At 43.4% G+C, this 17,899-nt stretch overlaps 1 protein-coding gene across 9 annotated transcripts in view; it reads left to right on the plus strand.

Annotated features, from left to right (window-relative positions):
• The window catches only part of VEPH1 (ventricular zone expressed PH domain containing 1), a 209,302-nt gene that overhangs the window by 37,247 nt on the left and 154,156 nt on the right, over positions 1 to 17,899 (plus strand). For 8 of the 9 annotated variants that reach the window (XR_012906257.2, XM_025184857.3, XM_075937780.2 and 5 more), the window contains exons 2-3: positions 2,668 to 2,954; positions 8,700 to 8,915. Coding sequence is in view for 8 of the 9 variants with exons in the window: in XM_025184857.3 (XP_025040642.3) it covers positions 2,817 to 2,954; positions 8,700 to 8,915 (354 nt within the window). In the remaining variant the exon portion in view is untranslated. The remainder of the gene's footprint in view (positions 1 to 2,667; positions 2,955 to 8,699; positions 8,916 to 17,899) is intronic. The other variant, XM_006123467.5, reaches the window with a different exon arrangement.

Raw genomic sequence — 17,899 nt, forward strand, 5'->3', positions numbered from 1 at the left:
CCTTGGGTGGAAGGGACAGGGCTGGGGTGAGGCAGCCCTCAGTGCTGCCCGGAACGCACCGTGTTGTGCTTCGCCAGTGATTTAAAGGGCCCAGGGCACTGGCCACCACTCCTGCAGCATTAGCAGTGGCAGTAGCCAGGAGCTCCAGTTCTTTTGTATCATAAGACCCCAGGAAACTGCCCCACTTTGCCCCCTCCCGTCCATGGGCCTGTGCCTAGACTCCGCCTTCCCTTGGAACAGGGTCTCCCCAGCCCTACTTCATAAGGCTGGGTTTGAATCCTGCCCCAGCCAACCATCATCCTAGCTCTGCCACAGCATTTACAATTCCCAGTAGTAGTCACATGATAATTCTTTGCAGAACAACCTCTTCCTGAAGACACCATGCTTTGGAGAAGGGTTGGCTGGCCTCAGGACTCCACTGCCCTTAAAGGGATAAATCAGCCATTTACAAAGTCTTCAATGTCTGCATTGAAATCAATAAGACTACTCATGGAGTCAGGTGTTGCTCAACATGCTTAGGGTATTTAACCTGACCCTTGACTCTCATCAATGGAAATCTGTTATGGCTTCATGCAGGTTACTAGCACCAGTAATATCTTTTCTACTCTATTTCTTATACCATGCTCTTCAGTATGGCATTTGAACACCATAGATACCTCGTGATTAGGGTGACCAGGCATCCTGTTTTAAAGGGGCAGTCCTGTATTTAAGTCCTCCTGCAGGTGTCCCAACTTTTTCTTTAAAAAGGGCAAGTTGTCCCATATTTTCTGTCTCCCTCCCCCTTCAGTATTGGTGTCCTGCTGCTGCTGGGAGGTCCAGTGGCTGATGATGAGGGTAGGTGTGCTGCACGCTGGGTGGTACGGCAAGATGCAGTGTATGGGGGGGGGAAGCTGGCTACTCCCTGTGCTGGTCCATCTGTGTAGTTCCTGCTGTGTTCCAGCTCTTGGCCAGCAGTGCCCCACCCCCTGTACCACCTCCAGATGGCCCTGGCTATGAGGTGTGGTGGCTGGTGAGTGTGGGCAGGTGCCAGGTGTCAGCCAGTTACATATCACCTCTGCTGTCCACACATCAGCCCTTTATATGCTTCCCTCTCACTGTCCTCTCCCTGCTTTGCCACTTCCCCCTTTCCCTGTCTCCACTGCTCCTCCATATCCTCTGGCAGAGCATCGCACTTCAAGTGCTGTGCAGAAAACTAACCCCTGGTTGGAGTGCTCAGCTCACCAATAGCCTGGCCAGCAGGCTCCTTCCTTCTCCTGCTGCCTCTAGCTGGGCCAATGCCTCATTCCACAAGGAGTAACAGTTAATTCGAACTAAGGAGTTAGTTCGAATTAACGTTTAACTGCCGCGTCTAGCCGCAGGCAGTTAGTTCAGATTAAGGGGCATTTAAAAATGGCTGCGCCTGGGAACATGCAAATGAAGCCCGGGATATTTAAATCCCGGGCTTCATTTGCAACTCCGGTTGCCCTCATTTGCCTACCTAACTCAAACTAACGAGCTAGTGTAGACATACCCTGGGTTGTGTCAGTGGCCAGCAGCAGCCTGGAGGAGCTAGCCACCTTTCAATCCTGTGCAGGCAGGCAGGGGCAAGTTGCTTTCAGCCATATGGAGGGAGGGCAGGGAGCATTGTGCAGTCAGTCATCCCAATGTGATAAGAGGCGTATTGGGGTGTGAGTGTGTGACCTTTCCCCGTGTGTGTGTGTGTGTGTGTGTGTGTATTGGGGTGTGAGTGTGTGATCTTTCCCCGCGCGCGCTCGTGTGTGTGTGTGTGTGTGTGTGTATCACTCATCCCTAAATCCTAAAAGATAAGGTAAACAAGGGCTCAGGCAACTTGATGTTAATTAGAATGTTTGTACGATTAATTGCTATTGAACTTGATCAGATACAAATAATTTTACCAGGTGCCCCATATTAACTATAGGGAAATAATGTCGCCTTACTCATGATTTATCCAATTGATAGTCATGTCCTGCACGATTCAGGTAGCACATAATTTCCCTTCATCAATATTAAAGAGCAACATAATTTTAAGTAGGCAAGAAATACACTCACCATGCAATATAATATACTTTGTGGAATTCTGGACAGTTGATGTATGTGGAAAAAATTTTCATAAAAAATTTTCTACAGCTGATGTATGTGGAAAAAAGGATTCTTAGATCATCCTAATTACAGGGGTTTTTGTACTTTTTTTCATGCATCAGGATTCAGTTGTGAAACCATTGCTTACATGCATAGTGCCAATTCATTGTAAGTACCAGTTGCACAACATGGCTTTCCAGGTCAAATCTCTCCTTGAGTTCTTAGCCTGTTATACCCAGTCAGTGCCTAAAGAGAAGGCAAGAAAAAAAAAAGCCATATGTGACAGATGTTAGTCATGGCACTGAACATCCCTTTGGAAAGTGCTCAGATATCGTGATCATGAGGATCAATAACATCCTGAACAGAATGAAATAGAGAAGGGTTCTTTCTTTATAGCCATCAGTAATGGACTTAAACATGTCTTGTGTTTTGACTATTCACGTTCTTGAAGTTAGGCACATGCTTATTAAGTACATTGCTGAAAGAGGGTCTAAGTACCTTTCACAAGCATTCATTTCAAACCCTTTGGTGAACCACAAGGTGATATTCCCATGTTTTTGCTAATATGTACCTATTTTTCCCCCCCAGATCATGGCAGAAGAGGACTCAAAATGTGCAAAAAATGTAATGCATCTAGTATACTGCTGACTAGGTTATGGATTGCTACATCACCACCCTCGTTTGACTGAAGTACATGTTACAAGTAGAGATTTGCCTGAAAGCAGAACGCATAGGCCATGCATCATCTGTTTGGACTGGTTTTGGGACAAAAGGACCTTTCACGTGCAGGGGATCTATTCTCCTTAGATGATGCAGAAATAGAAGCAAGCCTGTCAGACGCTCTTGAGCAAATAAAAATAATTAGCTCATCTCCAGTAAGTAATACATGCTGCCCCATTCTTCTGAATGAGATTGTTTTCTGACCTTTCTTTTCAAGATATGCTTATTCTGTCATAGTGTAACACCAAAAACAGATAACAAATTTAATTAAAAAAACCCTACAAAACTTCTAAACAAAATATCAAAGACTTCAGCTCTTGCATTCATTTTTCATTTTTCTGTATTTTATTTTAAGACAAGCTATTTAAACTGATCTTAGTCATATTAAGAGCCCACTTATTGTTTATGGAAGGTTAATTCATGGTTAAGAGATGTTGCTGTCAATAAATAATGTATGTTATTGGGGAAGAACTGAGAGGATGATGCCCAGAGCAGCAGCCCTTCTACAGTTTGTTCTCATGGAATTGCCTGTGAGAGTGGGAGTCCCTGCCTTGGTTGTTTTCTCAGCATTTTGTAGGCATCTGAGGGAGATGAAGTCGCAGCAGTGCTCTTTGTGAGCATAGCTTAAATTCTCTGTATTCTGAGCCATCAGTACGCTCTTTCAACTGTGCTCTCTTTGCCAACTTATCTTCTGCTCTTCTGTGGGTCTTTCAGAGTGGCTGACAAACAACCTACCAGCAGTTGGTCATCTTTTATTAATCTGACCAAAAGAGTATGAAAACTAGCACACTGAAGAGAGTTGAGCTCACAGGCCAGAGGATAGATATTGATATGAGGACCTGATGACTGGTGTCCATGGCTATAAGTTGCTATCACACAGACACTTTCTTCACCCACTTGCTTCCTGGCAACCTTAATTCCATTTTCTTTTCTCTCATTTCATTCTGTTCTTAGGTTTTCACCTTTTCTCAGATTCACCACTTTCTTTCTCCTTTCCTCCTGCTCTTTTTGTCTAAGTTTTCTGTCATGCCTCTTCTCACCCACCTCTCCTCTCATAGCAGTTGTTTCTTTCAATTATTTTGTTATTTATTGCTTTGGTTATCTTATTATAGAGTTAAATTTCCCTCCATCCCTGCCCCATTGTGATATTGCTGAATTCAGCTGCTAAAGTACTGCAGGAGTTGGGTAGGAGACAAAGATACTCTGAAAGCATTTTAAGGAACTATTGTTTACCTGTTTAGATCTCTCCAGCTTTTCTACGCCATGAATTCATTTAGTTTAAGGCGAGACATGACTATTAGATCATCTAATCTGATCTCCTTTATGTCATTGGCTGCTGAATTTCACCATTATCCTTTTACTGAGTCCAGGAACTAAAGCATAACTTGTGTTAATGCCTGGGTCAGCCCAATCCATTCCTAAATTACATTTCAGGGTAGTCTTGTGCCTAAGCCATTTTGCAAACCTTAAAATCCTGATAATCTCCACTTTTGATTAGCATATACAAGAGTTTGCAGAAGAGAAATTGTCAGCTGTAACAAGACCTTAATATATGGAACTAGAAAATGCACATACCCTTTTCTGGATGCATATCATAGCAGTTTTGAATGAATTTTGGCAACTGTTTAACTTTCAGAACTTTTGAAAACTTTGTTGCCTGTGGCCATGAATGCTCTAAATCATCAATTAGGGAAATCACTATGCAGAGACTACTCTTTCCTTGGGTTATTTCTTTGACAGCAATTACCATTGCACATTTTTCCAGAACATTATTCAAATTAGTTTAGCTTTTCACTACACTTTTTCCTGGTATAATTTGCACTAATGGCATAGTATCAGCATTTTCAGCTATCCCTCCTATCATATTCCTCTGAGACAAAAGGACTGAATTTGCCATTGATACTTTGTGTTAAACTGCTCAACCATGTTACATTCTAAAGAACAAAGGATTTTTTTGTACTTCCAAATTCCATTAGGCTAATTTCCACTAGAGGTCAGCAGTGCTCAGTTGATATACTTTATTACTGCTGTGGAGGAAGGTTTCTCAATTTTTAAATTGAGAATTTGAGCTTTGAAGGCAATGCATATTTATTTTTCAGATCTATGTGGGGAGACTCCTAAAGTTGCAGTGTTCTGCTGTCTACCTTTCTATGGTCATAAGGCAGCTTGCAGATAGAAATATAAACTTGAATAAGAAACTCTCTTGCTTATTTGAGTATTGATATTTGGCAGCCCAACACTTTACAGGATATCCATATTACTCTACTTTTGCTTTTATCAAAATTTTATCTTAAAAAATAATGCAAACTCTGTTTGTCAGGAGAGATTTCCTGCACTTGCAGTGAGGAAAAGCCAAATTGTAGGATATATGTGGTGGAGTAGGTTAACTGACCACCCCAACAGCTTAAATGTGCTAATTTACACCAGGCTAGGTCTGAAGTAACTCCACTGGATTTAGTAGAGGTACTCTAGAATTATACTATGTTGAGTTTAGTCCAAATTCTCAAATATTTCCAAGTCTAGCAGGTAACATTTATATATCTATTGATGAATACTTAGCTTATTTTGGCCTATGTGGTGTAGATTATTATTATTGAGAGTTTTTATTGTATATACTATGTCTGAGTCTGCACTGCGGTTATTCATGCCATTGTAAAATAGATGATTAGCAGCATTTTGTATCTAGTTTGCACAGATGTAAATAACTATACAGCATGCAAGGAAACAGAGACTGAGGCCTATTGAATCAATTTCTGTTCTTGGTTACACTAGTGTAAATCTGAGATATATCCAGTTACATCTGAGAGTTTATATAATTGCTGGGTACTTACAAACCACTCTAGTAGTCTCATTTATCACAGGCACTCTGACAATTCTTTTCCTATTTTTTCTTCTCTTTCACTCCCCATCCCCTCTCTTTCTCTGCCATTTATTTGTATCCTGGGCCCCTTATTCCATTCATCTGAAGAAGTGGGCTGTGCCAATGAAAGTTCATGACACCATGTACATTTTTTTGTTAGTCTCCAAAGTGTTGCAGGACCATTTGTGGTTGTTTAAGTTTTTTTCAGTTACAGACTAACAAGGCTATCCCTCTGGGTATGTCTACACTACAAAGTTAATTCGAACTAACAGACGTTAGTTCGAATTAACTTTGATAGGCGCTACACTAGCAAACCGCTAGTTCGAACTTAATTCGAACTAGCGGAGTGCTTAATTCGAACTAGGTAAACCTCATTCCACGAGGACTAACGCCTAGTTCGAATTAAGTAGTTCGAATTAAGTAGTTCGAATTAAGGGCTGTGTAGGCACTTAATTCGAACTAGTGGGAGGCTAGCCCTCCCCAGCTTTCCCAGCTGGCCACTCTGGGCACCACCAGGGAAACTCTTCTGCCCCGCTCCCAGCCCCGGAGCCCTTAAAGGGGCACGGAATGGCTACGGTGCCCATGCCAGGTGCAAGCCTGCCAGCACCCAGCCAGCAGACCCTGCACCTGGCACGGCTTGAGCCAGCCACCCGCTGCCACCCAGCCCTCCGCCTCTTCCCGGGACCAGGCTGGCGGCTCCCGGGAGCCTGCCCAGGTCCGCAAGAGGCAGGCGCCCGCCTGGTCTAGTGCAGACATCGTGGACCTCATCCACGACCTCCGCACTAGGTACAGGAAAGTGGCCGTCTAGGGCAGGATAGCTGCCAGCCTGGCCACCCAGGAGCAGGTGTGCATGAAAATCAAGGTGGTCCAGTGAGACCCCCGACCCTGAGCCCTGAGTTTAGAATGGCCGTCCTGGGTCAGACCAAAGGTCCATCTAGCCCAGTAGCCTGTCTGCCGACAGCGGCCAACACTAGGTACCCTGGAGGAAATGGACCGAAGACAATGACCAAGCCATTTGTCTTGTGCCATCCATCTCCAGCCTTCCACAAACAGAGGCCAGGGACACCATTTCTACCCCCTGGCTAATAGCACTCCATGGACCCAACCTCCATCACTTTATCTCACTTCTCTTTAAACTCTGTTCTAGTTCTAGCCTTCACAGCCTCCTGCAGCAAGGAGGTTGACTATTTGCTTTGTGAAGAAGAACTTTCGCTTATTAGTTTGACGCCTGCTACCCATTCATTTCATTTGGTGTCCTCTAGTCCTTCTATTATGGGAACTAATGAAGAACTTTTCTTTATGCACCCTCTCCACACCACTCATGCTTTTATAGACCTCTATTATATCCCCCCTCAGTCTCCTCTTTTCTAAGCTGAGAAGTCCCAGTCTCTTTAGCCTCTCTTCATATGGGACCTGTTCCAAACCCCTGATCATTTTAGTTGCCCTCCCCTCTCCCACCCTCTCTCTTCCCCTCTCCCACCTCCTTTTCCCAGTCTCCCCGAGTTTTATTCAATAAAGAGAGTTTCTATTTTTGAACACACGTGTCCTTTATTTTGTACATCAGGAAGGGGGGCTAGAGAGGGGTAAGTGGAAGGAGGTGAGGGAGGAATGGGGTACGAGCCCCCGATGGGGAGGACTGGAGTGGCTCTGCGGGCTCCTTGGGGTGGAAGCTCTCCTGCAGCCCCCCGATTGACTCTCCTCCCCGGATGGCAGCCTGTGGCGAGTGCAGCCGGGCTGATGGCCGAGAACTGTGATGTGCCGAGTGTGAGTATTCAGGACACGCCAAGCCAGGACTGCTTTGCTGTCCCTCATCGAGTTAGACAAGCGAGCAGGGAACCCCTGAGAACTGTCTGTCCAAGGTGGGGGTCGGGTCCCTTTAAGCACAGCCCTCGGCTAGCCTGAGACAGCAGCTCCATGCTCTTAAGTCCTAATCTGATGCCCTGCCGGCACTGCTTCTGGCCATCCTTAACCCCGGTTCAGGGTCCACTCAATGTGGACATGCTAGTTCGAATTAGCAAAACGCTAATTCGAACTAGTTTTTAAGTCTAGATGCGCTAATTCGAATTAGCTTAGTTTGAATTAACTAATTCGAACTACGTTAGTTCGAATTAGTGCTGTAGTGTAGACATACCCTCTGAGACTGCATAATACAAGTTGCTTGGACTCCTGGATATCATTTATTAGAGCTGACATTTAAATGCACTACTTGAAAAATATAAACCTGGGATTTCAAGGTTGAACCTCTTTAGTCCAGCACTCTTTGGCCTGGCAACATGCATGGTCCAGCGTTATTTTAGTTAGTCAAATGTCCATTTATCATGGGCATAACCAACTTTCCTGTGGCTCCATAAAGTTTAAAGTCACCAGTCCTGGCTTTCAGTATTCTGTGCTGTTATTTAGCTCTAATTTACACCTAAATGTCTTCTAAGAGCCCAGTTAGCAGTGGAAGTGTTGGTAATGCTGCTGACAATATTGATCTTGCATGTTCTGGCAAATTCTCTGGTTTGGCACCAGTCAGGTCCTGAGGGTGCCAGACTAGAGAGGTTCAACCTGTACATAAATTCACCTCTATTGAACTGGGAAGCCATAGCTCAAAATGGGGGACTACAAAAGGTCAGTCTTACTGTATATATTTTATAGTAGCTCAAATTATTGCTTTGTGTATAATTACAACTTGGAATAGTTAAAGACCTATGACATGATTATAGTTTTGCTCTTAATATTCTTAGTGTAAAGATGACATGAAGACAATGGAGAATTAAGTTAACTTGACATCTTCTTAAAAAAACAAACAAATAAACAAAAAAACCTTAAACAAGTGGTCCTGTAGCTCCGTAGAGACTAACAAAAAATATATAGTATCATGAGCTTTTGTGAGCACAACCCACTTCTTCAGATGAGAGGAGCAAGAGGCACAGAAGCAACATGGTTACTCCTCTGGGATTCTTTGACATCTTCTGGTTCATTTTGTGGCATTCTCTAAAGGATGATGCTTCATTTGCACAGTGCAATTTAAAAACCCATATTTTCTTTAACCTAGGACTACCCAACTAACGACAATGACCAGGCAGTGGTGGAAATCTGTATCACTCGAATCACCACCGCTATAAGGGAGACAGCGTCCATAGAAAAACATGGAAAGGCACTTGTGGCTCTCTGGGAGTCATGTTTAGAGCACAATCTAAAACCCTCGGGCAAAGATGAGGACACACCACATGCAAAAATTGCATCTGATATCACGAGTTGCATATTGCAGGTAAGACTAGATCGCAAGGAATGCCCTATAACTCACATTGCAAATCTTTTGAGTCATAATTTAACAATGGCTGTACTTAGTCTCTGTTGGAGTACAGTAGGGATGTAATAGTATAGTCAATTAACCGATAAGCAAAAGCTTATAAGTTAATGCTATAGACTACATGCATTTCTCCCCCCTCAACCCCCACCCCTTGCCAGTAAATTTTTTAGCAGGCTGGCCAGCAGCCTAGCTCAGTCCTGGCTTGCACTGGGTCCTAGACCAACCCCAACTGCGTCTCTTCATTTAAAATGTATTAGGAGCAAGGCGGGCAGGCAGCCTGGCTCAGTTCCTGCTCATGCCGCGTCCGGGAGCTCAGATGGGCTGCCTGGGGACTATAGAATAGTCGACTAACCAATAAGAATGTGAGGTTAATCAACTATTCAATTAATCTATATTTAACATCCCTAGAGTGTAGCGGAATGCTCACATATGTTGAAAAAAACAAGAATTGGAGTTTCATGTTAATTATACTAACCTATATAACATACAGGGAGGCAAAGTCAATGTTTTGGCAGCATTCTTATCTTTTGAAATTTCTTGATTTTTTTTTTATTGTGAATTTCTCAACCTTAATGTTGAACGGACCCTAGATGTTTCCATCTTACATAAAAATTGAAGTGTGAAGGATAGTATTGTAGCAGCCCATTATATTCAAGGCACTTATTTCTCTTTGGAAGAAAAATATAATTTGGGGCAAAAGCTGGAGAGGATCTTTTAGCTATAGAAATGCTGCCTTTCAACAGTGAGGATTACATTTAAAGGCTCAGTTGTGATGCAAAGTCCAGATGCAATATTGCAAACTAATCCATAGGCCAAATTCGGACCTTGAACACATAACTACTTTTGATCCTTTGTCTTCTTGGAGAATCTTAGTCCTATATGCAGTTGCTTTTGAATACTCATGTTTTAACTGAAGCAGGTTCCTGAGTGTTTCTCCAGTAGAGCATATAAAGAGGCTGTGGGACTTATTTTCATATAAGTTTCTGTGTACATGGAAGGCCACTATGTATCAATATTGGCAAAAACTACATGCAACAGAATGGTTGTTGATGTTTAGGTACCTGCTTCAATGAGAACACCTAGTGATATTTAATTGTGTAATGTTTCTTCAGCCAGAAATAAGATTAAAATTGGAGCACTGTGCCCATATTTGCTAATGTACCCTAATGACAATTTTTCTATTGGCATTCACTCATCTTCTGTGCTTTGTGAAATGTATATCACCACTCCCAGGAAACCAAGATTACATATTGTTATAAATGTGTGCTTACTCTTAGGGACCATTATTTTACCTCACAGTCTGCCTTTTGGTGAGAAAGCCTTGGCAGGCACAAGCTACAGAATAATGAGGCAGGCATGAGTTCAATGAGCAAAGCCACCATGTCTGTTTAGCAGTAGAGAAGGGTGCCGAGGAACCTGTCCTCCTGCTGCTGATGCTTCTGTTACTGAATGTTGTAGACACACCCCTGAATGGCCTTCCCATGTGGAAGAAATAACCTCCTTTACAGGATCCATGAGCGCATATTTTAAGGAACATGCTCATCCAATCACCAGACTTACTCTAGTACAGCGGTTCGCAACTTTTTGGGCTCCGGAGCCCTTTACATACGTAAAAATGTATGCGGAGCCCCAGCGGTCCACTGATTGCACAGTAATTTCTTGTTTAACATGTGCCCCCTTAACACGTTTTTGCAATAGCACGATATTTTTAGGGAACGTTTTTCAAATAACACGACCATCCCCGAAATAACACAAAAATAATCAAATAGTGGACTACTTTGCACAGCAGTATAAGTTGGTGAAAACAGTGGTAATATGCATGCGTGGATGAATTCATGTGGTCACAGCACTCCTCCGCTCACTCATGTGTTTATCTTTGTGTTTTAACAAACCGCGGCGACTTGTGTTGCTAGATATCTAATGTTGATGTTGACAACCCAGCACCAACAAAAAATTGACTTTGCCACCACCATCTGAAATGCAACCCCTACCTTTTCCATTATTTTTAATGGGAAAATTGACCACAGATAGCATGTTTTCACTTAGCATGAACATTTTCAGAAACACATGTATAGTGTTAAATGAGGAATCACTGTATGTGTTGTACCTATCGATGTTTCCAGCTTGTCAGCCTTATGGAGCCCCTGGAGATGTCTCGTGGAGCCCAGTTTAAGAAACACTGCTCTAGTACAACACCTACCCTTCACCTTGGATGACCTGGAGGGAAAGGCTCAGTAGAGAGCAGCATAATGTTCAGTGAGGTGGTAAAGGACAAAATATCCTGAGTTTGGTGTACAGGTTCAGATTAGAACCAGAAGCTTTGTATGAGCCGTAGCAGCAGGTCGGTGGCAGCATCCTGGGAGCAGGCTATGGAGAGAAGTCCCAGCAGCATGTAGCCTGAAAGCTGGGACTCACAAGCTGAAAAGCCTGTCAGGATGCAGAGGAGGCCAGCAGTAGTGGAAACGTGTACATAGCAGGTGCCTCCAGTATTTGTACAACACACGTGGAGGGCAAGAGGACACTGTATAGAGGGCCTGTAACTGGATCAAGTCACCAGCATCGCACCTTGAGTTCGTTGCCTTAGGGAATTAGCTCGGTGTTTCGTTGGGTGCCTTCTTCTAGCTGGTATGTCCCAGTGCTGTTCTTTCACCATGGTGTCCTCTTCAGGACACTGCCCTCCAGCCATGCCCACTCCAGTTTCTCTGCACCCACTTCCGGGGGGTATTGTTTACTCCACTGCACACTCCAGGGTCCTCCCTTCTAGAAATCCCAAGTTGTTCTCCCCGGGAACAGCCAGGTCCCCTGTACCCATCTTGCCTCAGTGACCCACTGCCAGTCTCAATCTAACCCCTACCTCCAGGGTAGACTGCATTCTGTAACAGCCTCTTGCAGCCCTTCCTACCATGGCTGCCTCTCACAGCCCTAGTAGCTTCAGGCCTTGCAGCCTGGGGCTTACTTGTCCAAAGCCTCCCCAGCCCACCCGCCCTGCCTGCCTGCCTGCCTGCCTGCCTTCCCCAACACTTCTGTACTTCCAGGAAGCCTCCCACTTCCCTGGAAGTCAGGTCCCTACTGCTCTCCAACCAGAGCAGCAGTCAGTTCTCCCCTCCCATGAGGAGTCCTTCTTTATATAGCCCAGCTGGGCCCTCATTAGCAGAGCTGCCTCAGCTGGAGCTTCACTCTCAGCCCTCACTCAGGGCTGGGGCTTTGCCCTTAAAGGGCCAGTGCAGGGAAAACGCCCTGTCACAAGGCCCCAGTTAGAAGAACTGAGTGGCTGTGTCTACATTGGCGCGATCTTGCGCAAAAGCAGCTGCTGTTGCGCAAAAACTTGCTGCCTGTCTACACTGGCCGCTTGTTCTTGTGCAAGTAACTGACGTTCTAATGTATGAAATCAGGGCTTCTTGCGCTAAGCCCTTTTGTGCAACTGTTCTTGCGCAAGAGGCCAGTGTAGACAGGCAACACGAATTTCTTGCTCAAGAAAGCCCTATGGTTAAAATGGCCATCAGAGCTTTCTTGCACAAGAGAGCGTCTACACTGGCATGGATGCTCTTGCTCAAAAGCACATCTCTTGCGCAAAAGCACATGCTAGTGTAGATGCTCTCTTCTGGAAGAGTTTTTGCACAAGAACTCTTCCGCAAAAGAGTTCTTGCACAAGAAGCTGCCAGTGTAGACGTAGCAACTAGTGAGCTCTGGCAGATAGTGAAATCTGCAGCTAGGGTGTAATTGCTTCCTGGGAAGGATGGGCTGGAGGAAGTAGCCTAGGTACTAGCCCTGATAAACCATATAGAATAGCTGCCTTTATACCTCTCTGTGACCCTTTGGGCTGAGTTATATACTGTTCGGCTGACCTAGACTACCAAGTGCAGAAGCCATTACCTCCCCATTATTTGTACCCTTTACTTCTTCCAACCCTCATAAAATAATCCTCAATTACTTATTCAAAATAGGAAAATATTACTGGGGACCCACCAAAGACTGTCGTGGCTGTGTCTAGACTGGCCAGTTTTTCCGGAAAATCAGCCGCTTTTCCGGAGAAACTTACCAGCTGTCTACATTGGCCGCTTGAATTTCTGCAAAAGCACTGACTTCCTACCGTAAGAAATCAGTGCTTTTTGCGGAAATGCTATGCTGCTCCCGTTCAAGCAAAAGTTCCTTTTGCGCAAAACTTTTGTGCAAAAGGGCCAGTGTAGACAGCTGAGATTTGTTTTGCGCAAAAAAGCCCCGATCGCGAAAATGGCGATCGGGGTTTTTTTGCGCAAAAGCGCGTCTAGATTGGCACGGACGTTTTTCTGCAAAAAGTGCTTTTGCGGAAAAATGTCTGTGCCAATCTAGATGCTCTTTTCCGAAAATGCTTTTAACGGAAAACTTTTCCGTTAAAAGCATTTGCGGAAAATCATGCCAGTCTGGATGTAGCCTCATCTGTATAGCCTGGGTGTGTTCCTCGCTGGGGAAGGAAATTGAAGTAAAAACAAGGAAGCTTGGACAGGCTGGAATGGAAGAAAACTGAAATTCACTGAGTGCCTCTTACAGGAGGGGGAGGAGCATTTATCTGGGAAGTTTATTGTTTTATGGGTACCTCCTTTATGCGTAATTTTTCTTGGCTGACCCTTCCTGAATCTTTCCAGCATGTAATTGTTTCCTTGGCTTGTCTTTCTTATTTGTTCTGAGTTACCCACTTCTGCCAGCATTGAGGTGTCAGCCCAACCTACTGCATTTCATTTCTAAGATCTCTTTGTAGAATTCCCTTATTATTTCCAGGTTGCCCTCTGCATTGACCAACTGTTGCTATATTTCCAGGTTGGCTCAAATTTGCTCTTTACACGAACTTCTTTGTATCTGGGTGTTAGCACTGAGTATATTCAGGTGTGTGTCGTTCAGTCTTTCCCTGTAGTAACTGAAACAACAATAATAAAGGCCTCAGCGTCTTACTGTCTACTCTAGATTACTGCTCAAATGGTTGCCATTATGACATGTTGTTCTTGAAACTTCTTAGATTAATCATCTAGTTTGGCTCTTGGTTGCAAGTGGGGAAAGTCCAAAAGAAATAAAAAAAGTTATAGAAAAAGAACCCTAAATCTGAATTCACTTTAAAGAAATAGCAATCTGCAATCCTCCATATGCCCAGTTCTGTTCTCTTCAGTTCCAAAAATCTGGGAACAGTTCCAAATGAATATTTACAATGAAGAAAGAAAAAAAATCTACCTAAAGCTCAGATTGGTGTTGATCTTTTCCAGGCATATAATTCCTGAGATCAGCAAAACAAGGCTCCCATTGTCTTAACTCTGATTATTATTGTAATATTGACAAATTAAAGCCTTGCTTATTTCCTAGTTGAATTGTATTTGTTTGCATTAAATTTATCCTGTTAGCTCAGAGTACATGCCATAAGGACCTGACTAAAAACTCAGTGAAGTGAATGGGAAGCCACCTTTTGAATTCAGTGGGCTGTAGAATTTATCTTTAATTTCATGTTAACATTTTTCTGTGTTACATACAGACAATATATTTTGATCCTGGAAAAATATGTAGCAAGAGTTTGCTATAGTCAGGGGTCAGGGCCATATGGTGGCTATTTTAGCCACATCCAATGGTGCTGGGAGGAGGGGAGAGACATGTGGAAGGTCTATTAAGCAGTGAGAGTCCCTGGAGGTGCTTGCCTGGCAGACTCAGCCAGAATTTCTCTGGAGCCTCTGTTTAGGGAGCACACACAGGATCAAGAGTACTGCTACTCTTTTATAGAATTCAATGAGTATTGGTTAAGTTCTGGCTGTCAGTGCAGAGGGAGATGGGACACTTCCCCACTAATAAATGATCAGATTCAATTGTTCTCAGCATGGGATGGGTCTTTCTGTAGATAGTACAGACATTTATAATGGATTATAATGCATGTTTGAAAGTCTGGATTATACTAAAGTTCGCCATTGTCATAGGGCATTATGCAATCCACCCTCCATGTATTTGCCGTATTCATTTTTTCTGTGTAAAATTAATTCAATCAGAATACATTAAAAAGAAATCAAAGCTGAGATTTTCTACAAATACATGTGCTGTTCTTAGAATCACAGCAACACCATGTGTTACTTTTCAGAAGAAAGAGCAATTTGAGTTGTTACACAATCCATGAGGGAATGTTGGAAAAGTAATGAATATCTCATACCTGGGTTGAAAGTAACATGCTTTGTTGATATTAGCAACAGTTAGGTCCCCAAGGTTTGCAGACTTTGCTATATTATATTATCAAAATCTGTTTTTCATTGTCACCTTCCTATTTTCATAAGTGAACAGTCATGTACAGATATTTATTAGGGGCAGCTGAAAGCTAACTCTGTGCTTCCATTTGAATTAATACATTTTTTGCAGCAGCTAAGTATTTTATCATCCTTATTGTAGAGAGCTTCCCATTCCCTTCAGTTTTCATAAAAGAGCTATATCCCAACCAAAGAACCAGATCTTATCTGAAGTGAATGGACTTGTGGATGTGGAGATGGGTATATAACTTGAAGGCAGAATTTGTCAGTAGCCGGACCCAGCTATAAGTAATAGGGAATTATGTGGATTTAAACATGCTGTTGTATAAAAACTCCATTAGTTTTAAGTACCTTTCTCAATAGACACACTCAGCTGGCCCTTCATGTTGCCTAGCACAGGGAATCCTCATGTGGCCAGCCTGGTTGAAGACAGTTTTGCAGCACTTGAGCAACACGAGGCAGTCATAACACCCTAGGGAATATGATTCATTGGGCCCAATCTTGTTCCCATTGGCATGATCAGCAAAGGTCCAGTTGACTTCACTGGCAGTAGAAATGGGCCTAATGGAATAATCGAGGTAGACTCACAATATTTTTTATCTCTTTACATGTATAATTTTTCACTCAAAGATGTTCCAGACTGAGTCGTATTCTAATGTCTTTGGAGTATATTTCTTTTTGTTGTGTTACTTTGCTTGTATAGGAGTTAAGCACAGTGGGGCTCTGGTCACATGTTGTGATTCTTAGATGCTAGCAAATTAACAACCCATAATTAATAATAATTCCAAAGACAACATACACTGCAGTATCAGAAAGATTCACAAATGTGAAGTGAGCTTAAAGAAAAGCTGCAACAATTAGAGGATAGAGGAATAATCAAGAGAAAAGTAAAAAATAACTCAATTCAGTCCTCAGTTACTTGGACATAAGTCTGATTGAGCTTAGTTAGAGTTTATGTATGTGTATTCCAAGCAAAAACATAATTTGACAGTCGATGTGTATAGCTCAACTAAACATTTACCGTAGGCTGTCCTTGGGGTTTTCAAACATCTACAAATATTTAAAGATCGCTTTATCTCTTGTTAGGATCAAATTCTAGGTACATGGGCAAACCACAGTGAATTAATTTGAAGAAGTGCACATTTTTTGGAAGGCAGAGTTTGGCCTTAAGGGGAGAAATAGCACACTTGAAATATTTGTAGATGATTTTTAACATAAAGGATAGGAGTTATTAGAGAGAGTACTGGGGGAGGGTACAATGAAATTGTATGGAATTATGAGAAAATAATTCCAGATGATACACTGTGGATTTAAATCTGTGGAACAGTCTCTCAAGTCTACCTGTCAAGTGTCTTTCATTTCAAGGGATTTCTTTCCAATCCCAAAATTACCTACTCTCCCCATAGATTGGTGCCTTTTAATTTTTTTGTTGAAAATTACCTAAAAAATAAAGACTCATGAAACTGGGGTTGCAGAAAGAGTCATTTCTACAAAAGAGATAAATCCCACAGCATTTTTGGTCTCCTGTAAATATAATTTTAATATATCTCTGATTTGGGGGTTTGGGCACAGAATGCAGCCTAGGATTCTGGTTTGCCAGGTTGACAGGTATGTAGCTAATGGAACAGATGGAAGCACCATTGCTTGGAAAAAACAGTGTATTGTACATTAACTAAGTATCTTGCATTGGTAGAGAGATGGAGGAGAGGAACTAATAAATCTTGTCTCTAATTCTGTTATTCTTTGATTAGTGACAATATTAACCACGACATTGATATTGATGAATGTCCTGCAATGCCAAAAGTTTTTTCTAGCTCATTTGTGTTTTTTCTAGCTCATTTTTTAAAATACAATCTGAGTCCTCTCAAAAACACTGCTTTGCTCTAAGTGCTTCCAAAACATGAGATCCAGATTGCATGTATAAATCGGCTCCAGTTCTGGGCCATGGATGTCTGATAGCCTAGGCAGGGGAAAGCTTTGCTTTCCCAAACTGCCAGGTATGGCCCCGCCCTACCCCCAGAATGCTTGCTGTAGGTATTCTAGGGGGAGGAGTATTGCTGCCTCTAGTGCCTGCCTTCCCCATGCTTGGGGGGCTGGGAAAGTTCCCTCCCTCCACGGTGCTCTGGGGGGGCGCACTAGGGACTATGATTCATTGGGCCCAATTTGCAGCCATGTGTCCTCCTCCCTCCCCAGTCCTTCAGGGGCTGGGCAGGCTGCAGTCGCATAGCACCTTCCCGGGTGCTCCAGGGGCCCAGAAGGTGCAGCTGTGCAGCCTCCTCCCTCCTCAGTGCTCTGAGGGCCAGGCAGGCTGCAGCTGCGTGGATCCCTCCCTCCCCGGTGCTACCACCTGTATCTTCACCTCCCCATGGTGGGGGGCACACTCCACGAGCTGCCCTCCTCCTATCCTCCCCGTGGCGGAGGTGAGGCCTCAGCTGGCCTGCCTCCCCCAGCCCAGCTGCACCTATTGCCCATGCTCTGGGTTCATATTAGTATAAATGAGGGCAGAACTGGACCCCGATTTCAAATATGTACATTGTTTCACAACTGGGAATGTTAAATTTAGATTAATTAACTAATCGAATAGTCAATGTGATTTCCATCAACTATTTGATTCGTCAATAAGGGCACCTCCACCTTTGAAGTGTAGGAAGAGCCCTACCGGGCTCTTGTACATTTCAAAAGCAGAAGCCCCACAGG

This window comes from Pelodiscus sinensis, chromosome 10 (assembly GCF_052426305.1).
Source record: "Pelodiscus sinensis isolate ZL-2025 chromosome 10, ASM5242630v1, whole genome shotgun sequence".
NCBI lineage: Eukaryota > Metazoa > Chordata > Testudines > Trionychidae > Pelodiscus > Pelodiscus sinensis.